The sequence below is a fragment of the Gossypium raimondii genome, chromosome 13 (assembly GCF_025698545.1).
Source record: "Gossypium raimondii isolate GPD5lz chromosome 13, ASM2569854v1, whole genome shotgun sequence".
Taxonomy (NCBI): Eukaryota; Viridiplantae; Streptophyta; class Magnoliopsida; order Malvales; family Malvaceae; genus Gossypium; species Gossypium raimondii.
In genome coordinates this window covers 3,505,711-3,525,571 of record NC_068577.1, presented here as the reverse complement: position 1 = coordinate 3,525,571, position 19,861 = coordinate 3,505,711, and the positions used below count along the sequence as shown (strand labels likewise).

Genomic DNA, 19,861 nt, shown 5'->3' with positions numbered 1-19,861 from the left:
GTTGAAATTACGAATCTTATCTCCCTAAAGTTGCAGTGGAACAGATTGAAGTTATAAATTACTGATCGTATCTCTCTGAAGTTATAGTAGAGTAGATCATATCAAACTTCATCTCCCTGAAGTTGCAGTTGGGCAGGTTGACATTACGAGTCTTATCTCCTTGAAGTTACAGTGGAGCAGACTGAAGATAGCAAACCTTATCTCCCCGAAGTTGCGGTGGAGCAGGTTGAAGATATAAGTCTTATTTCCATGAAGAAGTAGTGGAGCAAATTGAAGACCGACTACAAGTCTTATCTCCCTAAAGTCGTAGTGGAGCAGACTGTTGATAATGGATCTTATCATATTAAGACCTTATCTCCCTAGAGTCACAGTGGAGCAGGTTGAAACATCAAGTCTTATCTCCCTGACGTTGCAGTAGGGCAGACTAAAACCACGAATCTCGTCCCCCTGAAGTTGCAGCAGAGTGGATTGAAGCTGCAAGTCGTATCTCTCTGAAGTGCAGTGGAGTAGATCAAAGCAACAAGACACAGTGGATTAGAAGGAGGCTACTTGAAGAAGAGAAGCACTAGAGCATTAACGAGACCGGGCGAAATTGGTCTTTCTTAGTCTTTGCTCTGTTCTTGTTACACGACAACGAGCAAAGAGGGGCAGCTGTAGAAGCCCAATTTCACCCGGGGCCATTACAAACAAATAAAACACAAAATAACCCAAACCAAAAGTAAGCCCAAATCTACCCCTAACCCAAACGGACCCAAATACAACCCAACACAATTTCCCACGGCCCAAAGCAAGAAAAAGGGTCTGGAAACCCTAACCCTAGGTGCGCCGCACCTAGGGTCTTCTCACACTTGACCTGCCGCCACCGCCACGGTCACTTCATCGCCTCTGCCACTTGCGCCCGTCAATCACCTGCAAGAAAAGAACAAAAACGCAAGCAACAAACAAAGAAAAAATGTTGTATCAATTTCGGCTAGAAAAAGCCATCACCAAGTCAATGTATTTTTTTTACTACAGACATATTAGAAAATAAATAAAAAAAACAAAACTTCAAAGGTGATTTTCGGTTGTTATTTCTATTTATTTTGTTCTTGACTTTTTTTTTGTTTATTTATTTTTATTTCTACCTACAAAGATAAAAAGGAAAAATAAAGGCTCACCTGAGATGTCCCGCGGCCACGTTGTCGGGGATCCTCTCTCCGTCGTCAAAATCGGCCTTAAAAGGGGGTGAGGGTCTTTTCTTTCGGTTTTCTTCTTGGTTGAGAAGGATTGGCCTTCAAATCGTCGAAAACGGGGCTCAAAAGCACATTTGGTCCGTCGTCGACCATCGGCCCACGGCCTTGATCCGATGGACGGACGGTAAACAGCAAATGGATGATTTGGGGTTTGAGAGAGAGCTTTGGCTCTCTGATTTTTTTTTTTAAAAAAAGGGGATGAATCTAATTTTTTAGGGTTTTTTTAAACATTTATACCAAATGAAAAACGTCGTTGTTTCACATGGGGGCCTCAGCGCCAAAACGGCGCCGTTTCGCGCGACCCACGCGTGACCCGACCCATTACCTGAAGGATCCGCGTGTTTTGTGACTAGGGTATAATTGCTACCCTATTCCTTCCGCTTTTCACTGTGTTTTCAATTGAATATTCTTTACTTTTGCAATTTTACCCCGTTTTTCTTTGCGTTTTTAATTCGGTCCCTCCTGGAACGATGCGTTTTGGAGGAGAAGGAAAAATTTTCATTTTAGTCCCTCCATGTTATGCGCGGGTTCATGAAGGTCTCCTCTTTTATTTTAGTAGCGATTTGACCCCACATTCTAGCATAGTTTTTAATCTAGTCCTCTATCTGGTATTTTAGTTATTTATTGTTAAATTGATCATTTTACATATTATTATTACTATTATATTATATTATTATAAATATTATTATTACTATTTACTCAACTATGTCCTTTTAATTTCAAATTTTTGTTATTTATATATATATATATATATACACACACACACATACGTTTTGTTATACATACATATATATCTATATCCATCATAAATTTTATAATATATATATATATATATATATATATATATACGTCTATAATTTTATATATATATATATACACTTTATATCTTATCATATATATATATATATATATATATATCTTTATATACGTATTTTTCATTTTCACATCTATATACTTTATATCTTATTTATCTATATATCTTTATATACATATTTTAATTTTCATATATATATATACATGCTTGCATATTCCTTATTATATCTTATACTTTATATACATATACATATACATATACATATACATATACATATACATATACATATATCCTATTGCTTTTTTTTATAATTATAATTCAATTATTATCTATTTATTCACGCTTTCATTATTATTTTAAAATATTTCACTTTTATTTTGCTTATACACTAGTTATTTGGCATGCTATTGATTAGTCCTTTTTATCATGTTTTGTCACTATCATTCGTATTATGTTACACTTTCATATTCATTATTGTTTCGTATGCGTATCCTATATAATTTGTTTTCGCATTTTTTACGACATCGTGTTTTACTTTACTCGATATATCAAAAATTATTTTTCGTATTTTGATATTCGAAAAATTATACCCTAACTTACGGGGTTTCAATTTTCTCGATAAATCTAAATACGCGAATCATTTCAAACAAAGTTTTAAATGATCTCGGGAATTAAGAAAAGATCTTGTCTTAACTTACTGGGCATGATCTCTTTTTTGAAACCGAGATAGCTAAATATCTTTTAAATAAGCAGATTTTTGGTATTCATTCGCGTATCAGAAATTCAAGACATTATGTCCTAACTTATTGGATATAATTCTCTTTCTCGATTAACGTGAAATATGCCTTTCCCGAAAATTTTCAACATTTCAATAAAAGATCGTATTTTAAATTTCTTTAAAATTTTCAATCTTCGACACTAAGACATTAATTAATCAACTAGGTACCAATTTTGGGCGTTACGAGGGTGCTAATCCTTCCTCGTACGTAATCGACTCCCAAACCCATTTTTCTGAATTTCGTGGACCAAAATCGTTGTTTTTCATAAAAATCAAATTGTTTATTAAAAACAACCACTTTACGAGGTGACCCGATCACACCTCATCAAAAAGGATTGGTGGAGACTTCCGTTTTCGTTTTCGTTTCTAAAACCTAAGTCGATCCCGTTTTATCAAAAAAATGGTGTCAACATTGATATCTCAGGATTTTTTCTTTTTTGATCGTTTCCATCAAATTGAACATCATTTGAAATGTGAACATCATTTAAAATGTGAACATCATTTCTGATATTTTCTTCTTCATTCTCTTTAGGTATTTCGTTGTTAACATCCTCAAAAAAATCACTACGGAGTGTACCAGAAGAAGGTGCCCATACTTTATCACCTGGTGCCCATGCTTTACCACATGTTGCAACTATCCCCATTAACATTTGGTCCAACTTCCCTTTGAATTCAGGATCAATGCCCGATGTTCTAAATTTTTGAGCTTCAGGCACAACCTACATATAAAATGATAGTTTAATAACAGTAATTATCAATAACCTCATAAATAAGAAAAAAAAACAAAAAATATTTAGAATTATCAATGTACTTGTATCCTACTCTCCCACCAATCATCTTATGCATCAACGGTTCTTTTTATAGGATTCCACCCTAGACCATTATCGTCGCCTTTAAGTTTCTTCCAAGCTTTCCATTCTTTTTTTAGGGCATCTCACCTATTTTTAAGTTGTCTTTGTGAAAAACACTTGCCCGTTTCTTTCTCAAAGTTGGTCATTATTTTCAACCATCCATCTTTTGTGAAATGAGTACCAGGCCTATTGTCTTTTAGTATCTCTTTAATACAAATATCACAAAATATTTCTGTCAATCTCTTATCCCACATTGCTTTTACTTTTTCACCACTAACTTCAACTGCCGAAGTACTCATCTATTGTGTATACGAATAGATCCGTTTCAGCCAGTTAAGCAGTCAAGAAAATCAAATGTCACATAAGTATATTTGTTTACATGTGTATCAAAATATTAACTATATCCAACTATTCAGAATCCAAGGCAGAAGCAATGAAAGAAACGTAATAAGCTCACAAACCTGGGATTTACTTTGTCAAGTCCAAGAACCAAGGGTAGGTAAAGATTGTGCCCTTTTGAAGTCAAGTAGTTTATTGTAGGTGAAAAGAACCTGCAACAGAACACAAAAATACCATACTACTATATTAAATTGATTCAAATAACATTCACAAATGAAACCTTAGAACCAAAGACAGAACTGCAGGAGCAAAGCTATCACTTGAATCACAAAAAGGTCAAGGGGAAATAAATTAAACCAAATCAATCATTTACAAAAGATATTGTACTAACTACTGATTTTATCAATAAATTCACTCAAAAATCCATTCTCATCCATAGAATAAAGAATTTATAATTGAAAAAACCTAAAGTGTACTTGGAGACAAATGCAACTACTGATATTTATGGAAAATTGGAAACGTCAAATAAATAAATCAAATGAGTTCACTCATATATACTAATTTTTATAGTACATTTATGTCATGAAATCAATTGGTAGAAAGGAAACAAAGCAGGGCAGTGCATGGAAACAACTTAAGGATAAAGCATAAAAAAAAAGCATACTGTGATTTACAGTATTTCATTCAATCATTTTGCGTTCGTTATTATTGTAGTTTTAATAGCTTACACATTACAGAAAACAAAAGCATAAAAAATTAGCAGTGTAACAACAAACGAGAGGCATAATGAATGACTTATCAATCAACAACATTTCCTTGTGATTTACAGGCATTTTAATGTAGGAAGAGTAACTCCTTGGTATGTTAAGACAACAATAAGCATATAAGACACTAACTCTTGTAAGCCTATAAAGCCTATAAGCAACCGAAGGAATCACCGATATGGATGGACTGCAGCACAACTGCTCAGTGTATAGAAATAAAGAAAGCTGTCAGTGGTGCATTGGAGTTGTCTAAAATTACTGGTTCTCATGCTTATGAGAGATATACAGGACCACAAATTCGGAAGATATTTGAGACACAACAAGAAACTTATGAGGACACTGAGAGGATCTCTCTTGTTAGCTCTTTCATGGCATGTCTATTCTTAGGGGCTTATGCTTGTATTGATACAACTGATGGTGTAGGGATGAACTTGATGGATATAAAGCAAAGGGCTTGGTCTAAAGCTGCAGTGGAGGTTTGTAGTTTATTTATCAATCTTTGAATTTTTTCATTGATTTTTCTTATGTTAAGGTTGTTATTTTCGATGTTAATCAATGAATAATGGTATTGTTGAACTTTAATTCTATTACAGGCTACAACTCCAGGTTTGGAGGAAAAGCTTGGAAAGCTAGCTCCTGCACATGCTGTTACTGGTTCTATTGCATCCTATTTTGTGGAGAGGTTAGTGGCATCTTTTTTGTTGAAGGTTCACTTTTGTTGATATGTTACCGACATTTCAAAGGGTTAAAAATTGGTATTAAACTTTACTATTTGCATTCCTTTTTGTGATGAACAACACTCTGCATGTGGGTTATAGCATGTATGGCCTTCAAATTGTTAGGGCCTATGTATGTATACTGATAAAGTATTTGCTTGACCATGCATATAGTTGTAGGCAGTGGTTGTGTATATTAGCTCTTATATTGAATGAAGGCATATATTTCCCAGCATGCATTGGTATAAATTAAAATTCCTTTTTTTTTTCCTTTTTTTTTTTGTATTTGTTCATACTTGTGCCTGTAGAGACAGGTTGGAACTCATTAATGTCTTTTCAGGTATAAGATCAATAAGAATTGCTTGGTGGTTCAGTGATCTGAAGACAATCCTAACAGTTTAGCAGGTCCATAACTCTCTTCATCTATTATTAATTGAATTCTCTATGTGACTTAGATCTCCATTACTCAAAATTGCTCTATTTTTCTAATCAACCTCTAATGCATGTTTATAGCAGTCTCCTCTCAATATGCACTTAAAGTCTATAGTTAAGTTTAGTATTATTCTCTCCTTTAAATATTCAATCTATCATATAGAAGTGAATAGAGCGTAATATGTATCGGCAACCAAATTGATATGCACTCTTGGGGATCTAGCAATCAGTAAAGTAATCAGTAAACTCTAAAATAGTATTTAATCAGTAAAACAATCAGTATTTAATCTATTAAATATTCAAATATTTAGTCTATATTTCTTTTATTTTCATCAACTAAAATAGTTTGGGCCTGTAGGTTTAACTCTAAACACTCCTGGGTATCTAACAATCAGTAAAGCAAAGCAGAGCAAAGCAGCAGAGGCACAAAACAGAGCAAAGCAGTAAAGCAAAAGAGGCAACAATGACACCGTAAGTGCTATTTATGCCTCCTTATTTGATCAGTGATTATCTCCATGCTTACAATGACTCAAAGAATCAATGTAAGCAACATAACTTGAATCTTTTAGTTTGTTTAAGTCCCAACCAAGTCAACAAAGATTCCTGTTTGAACTTTTAAATGGTAGGGCCTACACATCTCAGAGTTCATGTTTGACACTCCTTTGAAGTTTTGGGGGATTTTTTTTTTTTTTTTTGCTTTGACCATACAACTAAGCCAGAATTTTCCCTCTTTTTTTTTCTTTTGGAAGAGTTACTTTTCATGATTCTAATCGCATGCATTACTAATAATAATATTTTGCTTTGTGTTTCTTTTGCTTCTTTGTTTCCTGTAATCTTCTGAAACTTTCTAAAATGATTTTAAGGAGATAGAATTTCTGTAAAATCAGTCAATTAATTTCTGTAAAATTTCTATAAAAATCAAACAATCAGAAAACAACTAAAAACTAAAGTATAATGAATAATTAAAGAGAAGAAGAAGAAGAAAAGAAACTCACCGGCAGAAGAGGAATAAAGAACCAGAAGAAAGAACTTTGAAAGAGAAAATGTGAAAAAAATGGGTATAGGTTTAGCTCCAAAGAACCAGAGAAAAAAACTTTTTTGGGAGAAGATAGGTTAAAAAAGGAAATTATCACCCAAAATCACTTTTGGCTGAAGAAAAGTTAAAATTTTCAACTTCTCCATCTACCAAAAAATACTTTTTTTAAGCTAAAAATTATTCTAAAATGGTGTCTATTCTCCATTGCTTTTAAGGGAAAAGGACTTTTTATTGCAAAAGTCATCTGAGAAGCAAAGGAGAACGGGGACTTAGTGGAAATGGGTAGGTTTTTCATGGAGAACGGACTTTTGCCTTGCAACTCAGAAAGATGGAGCCTTGATATAAGTAGCTCTTCCTTAAGAGAATATGTCAAAAAGATACATAGGCAAAGGAACAATGTTTCTGGTCTAATGAGCTTCGAGCCTTCCATGAAAGCTAAACAAGCAATGTAATGGCCGGCTCCAGGAGTGTGTGTTTCAAGCAGACACTCCGGAAGAATGGAACTAAGTGGAATAAAAACCTCACTACTGCAGTAGTAATGGAAGAAAGACACCTAATTATGTTATTCACAGGACTGTAGGGCCTGCTCCTGCGGTGGCGATGTTTGCTGTAATACCCTTTTAACCTTTAACAATATCAACAAAAAAAAAAAAAAGCATATAATCCTGTTGCCAAAACATGAAATCCCCAAACCATATATCATCGTATGGTTGCAAAATACAGTATCATCCACATTTTATTATATATTACTATATTGGAGACCAACAGCCTAGAATTTTAAGCATCATAATGTAGTGAATGAAACAACAACTGCATCCCATGTTGTGGCTTGAGTGTAAGACTTGGTACAGGAGCGTGAACGTAGGTAGGGGAGACGGTGACAGTGTAGCGTTGCAGAATCATGGAAAGTGCAGTTTTCGCTTCAGTGATTGCAAAGCTCATGCCAACGCAAGATCGAGATCCCAATCCAAAAGGCATAAATGCAGCTGCATTGTACTTAGTAGCTTTTGCTATCCCTTCAGCAAACCTCTCTGGTTTGAAAAGATTAACATCATCTCCCCATAAGTCAGGGTCATGGTGAAGTGCTATGATTCGCATGTCGACCTCTAAATGAGTAGGCAGGACAAGTTTTCCTAATTGGACTTCTCTTCCTACTTCTCTTATCACGCGATTTAAAGGAGGATAGAGCCGTAAAGTTTCATTGATAATCATGGTCATCTGTTGGAGAAAAAGAAATCCAAAAGGCAATATAAATGGTCAGTGCTAGTTTTCAAGCTATTGAATTTGTATAGTTTGCTTACCGTCTTTAATTTGGCCATCCCTTCAGAATCTGGCTTTTGATTACCAAAGACCTCAATCACCTCTGCTCTTGCTTTGTCTTGCCAATCGGTGTGTATTGCTAAAAGCAGAGTTGCCCATGCAAGCAAGGAATTGACTGTTTCTTGCCCAGCAAAATAAAAAGTTTTGCACTCATCTACCATATCTTGAATCGAAAGCCTGTTTTTCTGGTCCGCCTCATGATAAGCATTTACAAGTAATCCCAGAAAATCACGACCGAAGTTATCAGCTTCTCCGTTCACTACTCTCTCTTCCCTTTTTTTAACAATCCTCATCACAGAATCATGTATCATTTTGGCAATTCTTTCTGATTCAATTTCATCAGCAGATTTCCAAAACTTGCTGAAAAGGACAACCAGATTAAATCAACCCATTGTAAGCTGAAGTATGTTGATTAACAAAGTAAAGATTTGATGAAGTTACCTGATGATGGGAATCTTTGCTTTTAAAATATTTCTGCCCGCAATTACTGTCAACTTCATCAGCATGTCAAAAATCTTCTCCCCTTCCAAGTAACTGCTACCAAAGGCGGTTCTGGATATCACTTCTGAAGTCAATAATCTGAACTCTTGGAACACTTCTATCTCTTTGCCCTCCTTACTTTTCCATTTCTCAAGCATGGTTTCAACGCTAGCAACTACTGCTGGAGTCATATTCTGCAAAAAATTATCAAGTTTGTAAATGTCCCACTACAATAATTAGATTAGAAGGTAGAGATGATTTACTTCTAAGCTCTCCCCATGAAAGGCATAATTGGCCAGTTTCCTTTGCCTTGCCCATTTCTCACGTTCGGTTGAAGCAAGCCCATCGCCTATTAGCTTGTCGAAGAAATATGAAATCTTTGGCTTTCGAAAAGCTTTGTCACTGTTTTTAAGGACCTCTTTGACTAGATCTGGGTCTGAAATTAGCAGTTGACCTCGAATTCCATTCCAACTAAGATAAGTCTTCCCTGAAAGAAAACGATTTCTCTTCATGGAAAGTGGAGGTTAGTTAGAAAATACTACCCAAAAAAGAAAAAAGAAAAAAATATTCTAACCGTATTTGTTGATCCAGGAGTAAACATGAGGCACGACTCTGGGAAATATATCGTGCGTCAAGGCCATAGGTTTGGTAGATGCTTCCATGGACATTTGGGCAGCTTCTTTGTTGTTTCCATGGATAAATTCATAAGGAGGTCCTCTGATTCCTTGTGAATTCATGATGAACTGTACCCGTTGAGGTATCCACCAATACTTGTAGAAAACATTGAGCAAAGCAACGAAGAGGTAGAGGCATAAAAAAGCTGTAAGCAGGATTAGAAGTTTTCCCATGGTCTCCATTTTCTTATGTTCACCGATCAGATTTTGCATCTGTTATGGTAATCTGGGTTTTGCAAGTTGACAGTCAACACATTTATCATCAAGAGACTACACTTGTCCCTCTTCAAGGTTCATGTCCTTTGAAAATTACAGCCAATAGTCGTGTTAATCACGGCGTTGTTAGAAATTTACTTTTTTTTTTTTTTTTCATAATACGCCAAAAGAAATTAAAAAGATAACTAAATTTTATAGGTGATATGGTAATGTCTAGAATTTGTGCTTACCATGTTCATCTATTTCTCACTTTTCCAATCAAACAAATGCGTACAAAGACTTTGCTAGCATTTGGGCGAAGCAAAACCCATAAGGTAATTTCCTTTCGGCCGACAAAACCAAGCCGTCGTATTAAGTAGACCTAGATAATGGCTTACGCCATTCATCATGTCGAAACCATTTTTATTTTGAAAAAACAGGGTCGACTTGCCACCGATATTTAATTGAAGTGTGATCGGATCACCTTAAAAACGATTTTAGGTCTGCGAATTTTGAGAAAATAGGTTCGGGAGTCGGTTACGCACAAGGAAGGGTTAGCACCCTCGTAACGCCTAAAATTGGTACCGAATTGATTTATTAATGTCTTAAAGTCTAACATAAAAAATTTGAAAAGATTAGAAACGATTCCCCTTTTATTAATGCCATATTTTAAAACAATGTTTGGATAGATTTGAACGAATGTAAAAGGATTTCTCATCCCGAGGCAACAAGATGTCGTATCCCGTAAGTTAAGATGCAACGTTTGAATTCCCGAGCATAAGCTAACCTTTTAAAAAATCTTTATTGAAACTTTGTGCATTTGAAAACTAAAATGTTTAGTCGTTTTAGTTCAATGAGAAAATCGAAACCCCGTAAGTTAGAGCACGATTTCTCATCGTTCCAAAGACGACATATTGCAAACTTCATTTTCCCTTTTTTACGAAATTGGATCAAAGCGAAGGTTTAATGCAATATTAACAATGATATAAACTTGATTTATTTGAGATGAAAAGAAATGAAATAATCAAATTTTGGCAAATAAATCGAAAATTTTAACTATGATGTAATGTTCGGAACTGAAAAGTAAATGTCTGAACATGGAATAATATACATGGGTAGAATAATTATCGAACTCGAAATAATATATAAAACAAACTTAATTCCAAAGAAAGGGTACATAAATAAAACAACATGAAGTTATAGGCTAAAAAATCTATTATGCAAATCAATTTAAGATAAAATGAATACGTGAAATGAATTGAAATAAATCATTTAATAAATTGTTTAAAACAACTAATAAAACACAATATACAAAAATATTTAAGCAAATGAAGTATGAAGAAAAATTAGAATATACATTATATAGAAAAGTAATATAAAAAATAAGTAATATGTATAATTCAAAATAAATAATGCATATATGAGCGAAGTTTAAAACAATACATGAATTAAAACAAATAATATATATGAATGTACAATTTAATACAAATAATATCTACAATTTGAAATGAATTGGATAATTTACAATAAATAATATATAATAAATTTGAAATAATAATACATATAAAATTTAAAAATTTTGATGATAATTCTAGAATAATCATCGTGATAAATCCAAAATAATAGTATATAATAAATGTAAAACCATTTTTAAATTAGAAAAAAGGGATCGACTTTGAAAATATAATGGGAGTGCATACGATCTTTTTGAGATCTTGATCGGATCACCTTGAAAATGATTTTAGTCTGCAATTTTGAGAAAAGCAGTTGGAAGTCGGTTACGCACGAGGAAGGGTTAGCACCCTCGTGACGCCCAAAATTGGTACCGAATTGATTGTTTAGTGTCTTAGTATCGAAAACTTGAAAAGATTTTAAAGTACGATCCCTTGAATGAAATGAATTGGATGATGAGACTCATTTATTTCGAAGACATAGATTGTCACACCCAGTAAGTTAGAGTGTAACATTTTAAATCCGCGAAATTAAGTTTATCTCTTAACTTTTAAAACTTATGCATTTTGAGAAGGATATCTGGTTATTTGGGTCAAATGAGAGAATCGAAACCCAGTAAGTTAGGGTTTGATTTCACAAAATCCCTAAATATCGAACATTGCCTTTATTTTCATTTGTTAGAAATCCTCGTCTCGAGAAAACAACATGTCATATCCAATGCGTTAGGACACAACGTATTGAATTCTCGAGAATGAGCTTTTTATTTGTATGTTAATTAAAAGATATTCGGTTTCTTAGATCCCGAGGAAGATTGAAATCTAGTGAGTTAGGACACAATCTTTTCGAGGATCACAAATTCCGAATATCTTTTAATTATACAAATATCATTTAAATAAAAAATAAAATTATTTCAAATAAAAAATTTTAATTTAAAAATGGTTTCGACAACAAGCGACTCCTTTGGGGAATTCAAGAGTCAAGCCGCAAAATTGATTGTCTTTTGTCTTATTGTTGAAAATTAAAAATTTGATTTTGAAAAATTACGATATTCTCTTTGCATTTGTTTGCATGATTACTGTAAATTGAGCTCTATATCTTGGCATCATATTGCATAAAGACTGTTTTGTCTTCCCCTTTTAAGTGGGAGTGAGAAGCTACTCCTTCGTGAGGTTTTCACCTCCGTGCAGGATAGTGGATCACTTTCGAGATACATCTGTACCTATGTCTTCGTGAGATTTTTATCTCCGTGCAGCCATAGGGAAATGTATTCCCCTGAACCGAACTCGATCTGTATGAGTCTATAATGGGTGAAGATCGAGGAATCTGCTGGTTCGGGTACCTTAACTTTAGAGCCAAACCGCATATAGAAGACCTTAGGAACCCATCCTAGGTAGAGCCATTCCAAACCCCTAGTGGTCACCTGACTAGGTATTTTTGTTTTCCTTGTTTGCTTCTGTTTTGTACTAACCCATCTTGTTTTGTTTTGATTATGATTGCATTGCATTTGCATCTTAGGAAATAGATATTGATTCAAGTTTGGTTACTAACTTAGAAAGCTTGTCATGTAATACGGATTCCTCGATAAAGTGGAAAATAATATGGCTGTTTGAATATATTCTGAGAAACACAAGAAGGGTGATAAAAGAGTTCGTGACCTCTGCTTTGTGGCCTAAAGGTTCGAGACGATTGTCCAAGGGCCTTCAACGTTTCAACTCCCTTGAAGAAGCTAACGAGCTCTATGAAGATGGGCAGATGATGGATCGCGACCAGGATCAAGAAAAGGAGCAATAAGAGACATTCATTGGAAACTAGCAAGATTTAACATATAGGAGGGGATCGATGTTGTCTCTTGGAATATAAGGGCGAGGCCGTATATATATCCGCTTTATGTAAAGAAATTTGTCTTCTAGAAAATTTTCCTAAATGTAATTGAATCAGAATCAACGTCTCTTTAGGCATGCATTTCATACATCTGCATGATATGCATTAAAATTCATTGAAAGAGTCTAATAGAGTAAATTTATTTCAGCTAATCTGGAAAACCAACCAACCAACCAAACATCCTTACGGTACTCGTCGCAAAACTAAGGAAATGGATCAAAGATTAGAGAAATTGAAGCAAATGCAACAGGATATGCAAGAACAGTTACAAGTACAAATGCAATGGCGGCTAGATAAAATCCTAGAAGACATGATGGAAAATTTGATCAAGGCTCAAAAAGATGCGATGGCTGAATTGACCCATCTACTGACTAAAGGAGTAAATAAGGGGAAAGGTCCTATGGTAAATGATGAAGAAGAAGACAAGGATAGACCTATCTATCCTCCAGGCTTTACGCCTCTGCATACGCAAGTTAAGACCGAGGTACCTCTGCGCAGATCCTCTGTTTCAATTGGGCCTCAGCGGTTTTAAACCGATGTTTCAATACCGATAAAATTTTTGGCCGGATCAGGTCCTAACCCTGGTGATAATCAAGTTAATCTTACCGTCCCAGATTTTGATGAAACAGCTGAAGAAGGAAAGGCGAACGCGGAATTGTCAAAACAATGGGAAGATAGGTATAAATGGTTGGACGAAAAATTTAAAGCCTTGGAAAGCACTGATAGTAATCAGGGAATTGATGCTAAAGATCTAAGCTTAGTCCCAGACTTAGTACTTCCTCCCAAATTCAAAATGCCTGAATTTGAAAAATATAATGGAACTAGCTGCCCCGAAGCTCATATCACTATGTTCTGTAGAAGGATGACTGGCTACATTAACAACGGTCAGCTGCTAATACACTGCTTCCAAGACAGTTTGGTAGGGGCAGCGTCCAAATGGTACAATCAATTGAGCCATACCAAGATTGGTTCAAGGAGGGACCTAGCTCAAGCATTCATGAGGCAATACAGTCATGTGACAGATATGGTTCCCGATAGGATCACTTTACAAAACATGGAGAAGAAACCGAGTGAGAGTTTCAGGCAGTACGCACAAAGATGGAGGGAAGTCACTATCAAGTCCAGCCGCTGCTCCTAGAAAGAGAAACTACTATGCTCTTTATCAACACATTGAAGGCCCCGTTCATCACGCACATATTAGGAAGTACTTTAAAGAGTTTCTCAGATATAATTATGAATGGTGAAATTATTGAAAACACCATCAGAAATGGAAGAATAGAGGGTGGAGAGAGTAACAAAAAATCAGTCGCAAGGAGAAAAGAAGATGAGATGAATAACATAGGTTACTCAAGGTCAGTAAGTCATCCAAGTAAATGGGTCACTAGTCAACAAGGTTCATTGAGATAAGAATCTGGAGTGAAACCAAGTACTGAGAATCTCCAGTTCACACCAATTTCGATGTCGTATAAGGAGCTGTATCAATGCTTATTCGATGTGCACATTATTGCCTCTTTCTACTCTAAACCCCTACAACCTCTGTACCCCAAATGGTATGATGCGAGTGCACAGTGTGATTATCATGCAAGAATTGGGGGACATTCGATAGAAAATTACACCGTCTTTAAAAAGCTTGTTAAAAGGCTCATTAACATGGGTGTTGTCAAGTTTGATGACTCCAGTGCAGAAAATCCATTACCCAATCATAATTGATAATGGGGTGAATGCAATGCATGAAGAAGAGTGGGAAATGTTCACATTGACGAAAAGCAACTAAAGAAGGGACCTTGTTAGATATCCGCCCTTATAGCCCTGGGAGTGTTCTAAGTAATTAGATTACGGAAGAAATCCCTGTAGTTTTTAGAGCTTATTTAGAGTAATGTTCAGAACACTTTGTTGTTTTTAGCCTAAAAATGATAGAAATTCCTTTGTGAAATAGGCTCATGTCTGAACGTTTATTTTAATGAAATACATCTTTGCAATTATTGCTGAGCTAATATTTTCATTCTTTACAAATAATTCCAGATTCTTTCATTCTTTTGGCATTTCTTCCAAATTATTATTCATTCATTCATAATCATCTGGTACGAATAATTATTCATGAATTTATACATTCTTTTGTATATTCTTCGGTACTTACTATGGGTCCCCAGATATCAACTACATGAATGACGCTGCTACAGACTCAGATTTTCCTTTTGGGCGAGGCATGTCTTAGAGGGATCTCATGACTTTGAAATTGACATAGATCGTAGCTTATCGCCGTACTTGTTGACGATGGTAGAACAAGAGGACATATAGATCCTACCTCGCGATGAACCATTAGAAATTGTGAGCTGGGTGAAGATTGAAATTGACATGACCACAAAGATGAAGTGAGACCTCATTAAATTATTCTAGAGTTCAAGGATGTCTTTGTATGGTCATACCAGGATATGCTCGGGTTAAGCACTGATAATGAAATCTACACAACAGCACGATGTCAAAATTTGTAGTATGAATGATGCAATTCTTTACCGGGGCAATGCCTCTCTCGTTGACTCAACATAGCTTTGCCCATTTGAAGTCAAGTTTCCATCCCTTCAAGATGTTGTTGGAGTTTACTTTGATTGAAGAGGAAGATCCAAAGTTTTCTGCCATAGTTACACCCCAAAAGGCTCTATGAAAGAAATCCGATACCAAAGAGGTTTTTTTCACATACAAGATGAAAGTGGAAGATCTTATGTGGGAGATTTTATGGTCAAAAGGGATAACAAGGACTTACCAAATCCTATGAGTTCAGATCCAATTCAAAAAAAAATCAAGATCAAAATCAAAAACAAAAAGAAGAGAAATAAAAACCAAAATCAAAGTCAAAATGAAAATGAAAAAAGAGAGAAGAAAAAGGAAAAATGAAAGAGTAAATGAGAGGCTAAAGTGAAAACCCGCAAAGGGCGCTTTGTAACCAAAGGTGGTTTTGAGTTGAAAACCCGAAAAGGGCAAATTTTGAGCAAAATGGGGCATGGTCGTTATCATCATCGAAATTTTCTAATGGGCATTGCTTCATATTTGAGATCATTAGTTACCTTGTCAAACAGGTAGAGGCTGCTTCATGCGTCAATGTCATTATATGCCGGTATAGAATTAGAGAGAATACGATATCATGAATGTTAGTATGATAGCTAAGGTCTGTGATCAATTCAAAATCAGATACCGTAGTTCATCACTGTATTGAATTATGAAAAAATGACTGAGACTTGCAATGACCGGCATGAGAAATTACCATTTGCCCTTCTTTCTTGTCAAACATCTATACTGGGGCAACACCTCTCTCTTTGGTTTACAAGATTGAAATCCCCTCTCTCCGGGTATTAATTGAGCTAGAATTGGATGAAGCAGAATGGATCCAATTGCGATGTGATCAGTTGGACCTAGGAAAATGGTTAAAAGCTATTCATTAGGGTCAGATGTACCAGATGATACGAGCCCATAATAAACAATGTCGTCTCAGAGAATTCCACGAGAGGGCTGGATGTTGAAAAATATCCTTCCTCAACTAAAGGATTCTAGAAGGACATGAATGCTAAGCCAGGGATGTCCCTGTGTTCTAAAGAAGACCTTTTTCAGAGGAGCATTAATCTTGAGTGAGATGGCTAATCCTATAAACTCGGATCCAGTCAAGAAACACTTCGTTTAAAGAAGAAGAAAGGACCAATGTGAAAACCCGCAAAGGGCACTCTAAGTCAAAAAATATATATATATGAAAAATGAAAAAATGAAAATGAAAAATGAAAAAATGAAAAAGTAAAAATGGAGAGGCTAAAGGGAAAACCCGCAAATGGCACCTTAGGCCAAAGGGGATTTGAGTTGAAAACCTGAAAAAGGGCGGCTCAAATATTGATCAGAATGGGGCATGAAGCGATCAGAGCAACTTGAATCTTCAGGCATGTAGTAATCTTGTTATACCTGAATCAACAGGAAATGGTAGGCGACATCTTGGGGCATCGACAAAGCACTGTAGATCTCCTAAACACATGTCAAACTCAAAATGGTTTTCAGAAGTTTGTACAGAGAAGTTCAAGCTGCGATATCTGGGGCACCCAATTCTCATATTATTTATATTGAATTTGTTGTTCTTGGAATACTTTTTTCTTTTCGAAGATATACATTTCCAATCAATTTCTTTATTATCCTTCTTTACTATTTGTGATAATTTATTCATTTTGAGCTATGCCCAGAACCAATTTTATTCTTATCCATTGTTATGACCCTTTTTGAAAGAATGTTGTATTGGAATAATGATTAATGGACTAATAAAACTTTCACAAAGGAAGTTTTGCATATTACTCTGAAACATTTCTAAATAATATAGGAACCTGAAACAGGACTATTGTTTAGAGCACACCAAATTTAAAGGTTGGAAATTTGAGAAGGAAGAGTCTAAATTTGGACTTTCTCTTTGGATTTTGTTGTCAAAAACATGATTGAACAAAATGACAAGAATGTCATATTGATAACAAAGCTTGAATAAACAAGCAAGTAATGATCACCAGGCAACAGGAAGAGGTTTCCTCAGAGAAGAAAGCCTTCAGTTGTGTATGAGCCTTGGGTACGACAGCTTGAGAATGGTGTGAGAAACTAGAACGATTTAGATCCTGTATCCTTGAATTGTGATAAGAGAGGATTGAGGAAAAGCCACATATTTCTACCCTTGAATTGCAGTGGAAGAATGATGGCACAAATTGTGCGCCCTAATGGATTAAACTTTTAGGTTTACAGTGGGGGGCAACCTGGCTAAATGTTTCTTCAAAAAAGCCAGTCAAGCGAGAAGGCGTTGTAGCACGTCAGTCACAAAGCCTTAATAAACTTGGAGTAATGACAACCTAAGCGGGATCATTCTCGGCAAAATAAAACTATGCATTCATGCAAACATTATTCACATGTCTAGTTAGGAGCATTGGATTCATTTTGATCATGCCATCTTAATCTTTAGGCATAATTAGGTTTATTATACAGGTCAAGTTCCCCAGAGAACAGATCAGTGAAGATAGCAGACCTTGTCTTCCTGCATCGACAATGAAGCAGATCGAAAATACCAGTTTTACTTCCCAGGTGATGCAGTGGAACAGATTAAAGCCACATCGGTGAATCTTGCTTCCCCGACATTACAGTTAAAAAGATTAAAGCTACAACAGCGAATCTTACTCCCTAGGCGATTCAGTGGAACAGATTAAAGCCACATCAATAAATCTTGATTCCTCGACATTGCAGTTAAAAAGATTAAAGCTACAACAGCGAATCTTACTCCCCAAGCGATGCAGCAGAACAGATTAAAGCCACATCGGTGAATCTTGCTTCCCCGACATTGCAGTTAAAAAGATTAAAGCTACAACAGTGAATCTTACTCCCCAGGCGATATAGTGGAACAGATTAAAGCCACATCGGTGAATCTTGCTTCCCCGACATTGCAGTTAAAAAGATTAAAGCTACAACAGTGAATCTTACTTCCCTGGCGGTACAATGAAGTAGATTAAAGCCACAACGGTGAATCTTGTTTCCCCGACATTGCAGTCAGACAGAAGAAACCAATCTTACCTCCCTGAGGTTATAATGGAGCAGACTGAGTAAGCAGGTCTTATCCCCTAAAGATGCAGTGGGGCAGACTGAAGATGGCAGATTTTACCTCCCCGAGATTACAGTGGAGTTGATTGAAGCCACAAATCTTATCTCCCCGATGTTGCGGTAGGATGGAATGAGGCAATTCAAAGAAGATGAGCACCAAGGTCCAGCACGACTGGGCAAAATTGGTCATTTTTGGAGTCTTTGCTCCGTTCCTGTTACACGACAACAAGCAAAGAGGGGCAGCTGTAATACCCAAATTTTGCCCGGCTCGATACAAATATAAAAACCAAATAATAAAAATAATTCAAAGTCCATTAACAGTCCATTAAACAGCTAACCTAAACCCAAATACAATCCTTAGCCCAATCGTGTTACAGGCCCAACAAACCCAAACCCTGATAGGCCTAAACAGCTTCCAAAAAACCCTAGGGTTTCTGGAATGGACCAAGTGCCGCAACTCCCTCAGCCCCAGCGTGAGCCACCACAACAGTAGCCTCACATACACTGCCATGCATGCCTCCACGCCCACACCTCCGTGCAGTAGTACTGCAGCGAGACACAAACAAGCGAGCGAAACAACCACGCAAAAAAGGAAAATAACAGAGAAGGATAAATTGGAATTTTATGATTGTATTTTTAATTTTATTTGGATCCGCTATATAAAGCCGTTTTGAATCTGTAAAGGGTTCTTTTCCTCTACACACAATATCAATACACAGAGAGATTGAATACAAAAAAGGGATTTGAGAGGTATATTCGTTTTTTCCTTTTTTCGTTTTTCTTCACTGTTCTTTTTCTTTTTTTTTTTGGTTTCTTTGTTTAGGAAACATTAAACAACATAAAAAGAGAGGTTTAAGGAAGAGAGTTTACAGCTTCTTTGGATATCGCTTGTTTAAATCATGATCAAAATCAGCGGTGGTTTAGGCGCCTCCAGATGTTCATCGTCGAACGGCGCAAAGAGAGTTTTTCTCTCATTTCTTTAGGTTTTTTGTTAGATTAGGAAAATGTTTAATAGCTTAGGTTTTTGTTTTTTAACCACGAAAGAAACTGCGCCATTTGCCCACAACGACCCGCGTGGTGACCCGATCCGGGGAAGGATCCGCGCATTTTGGTCGTTTGGTCTATTAGCGTATAAGGTCCTCTTTTCTTCGTGGTGTTTTCATATCAGTTTTTTTCTTATTTATGAATTTCATGCTTCATTTTGCTTTTGCTACATTTTGGTCCATGTCACTGCGCTGCGTTTTGGGAAAGCGGGATAGTTCCCATTTGGCTCCCCCCGTAATTCGCGAATTACAGTTT

The 19,861-nt window shown here is 35.8% G+C and overlaps 1 protein-coding gene and 1 long non-coding RNA gene across 2 annotated transcripts in view; both read right to left on the bottom strand.

Moving 5' to 3' along the window:
* LOC128036064 (uncharacterized) overlaps window positions 1-19,861 on the bottom strand; it is a 98,199-nt gene that overhangs the window by 52,725 nt on the left and 25,613 nt on the right. The window lies entirely within an intron of this gene.
* Window positions 7,631-9,714, bottom strand: LOC105781983 (cytochrome P450 CYP749A22). The gene is made up of 5 exons (XM_012606489.2): window positions 9,337-9,714; window positions 9,026-9,249; window positions 8,724-8,956; window positions 8,264-8,642; window positions 7,631-8,180 (listed from the first exon to the last, which is right to left on the bottom strand). Exons 1-5 carry the CDS (start codon window positions 9,647-9,649, stop codon window positions 7,740-7,742), a joined length of 1,590 nt encoding a protein of 529 aa, XP_012461943.1. The 5' UTR covers window positions 9,650-9,714; the 3' UTR covers window positions 7,631-7,739.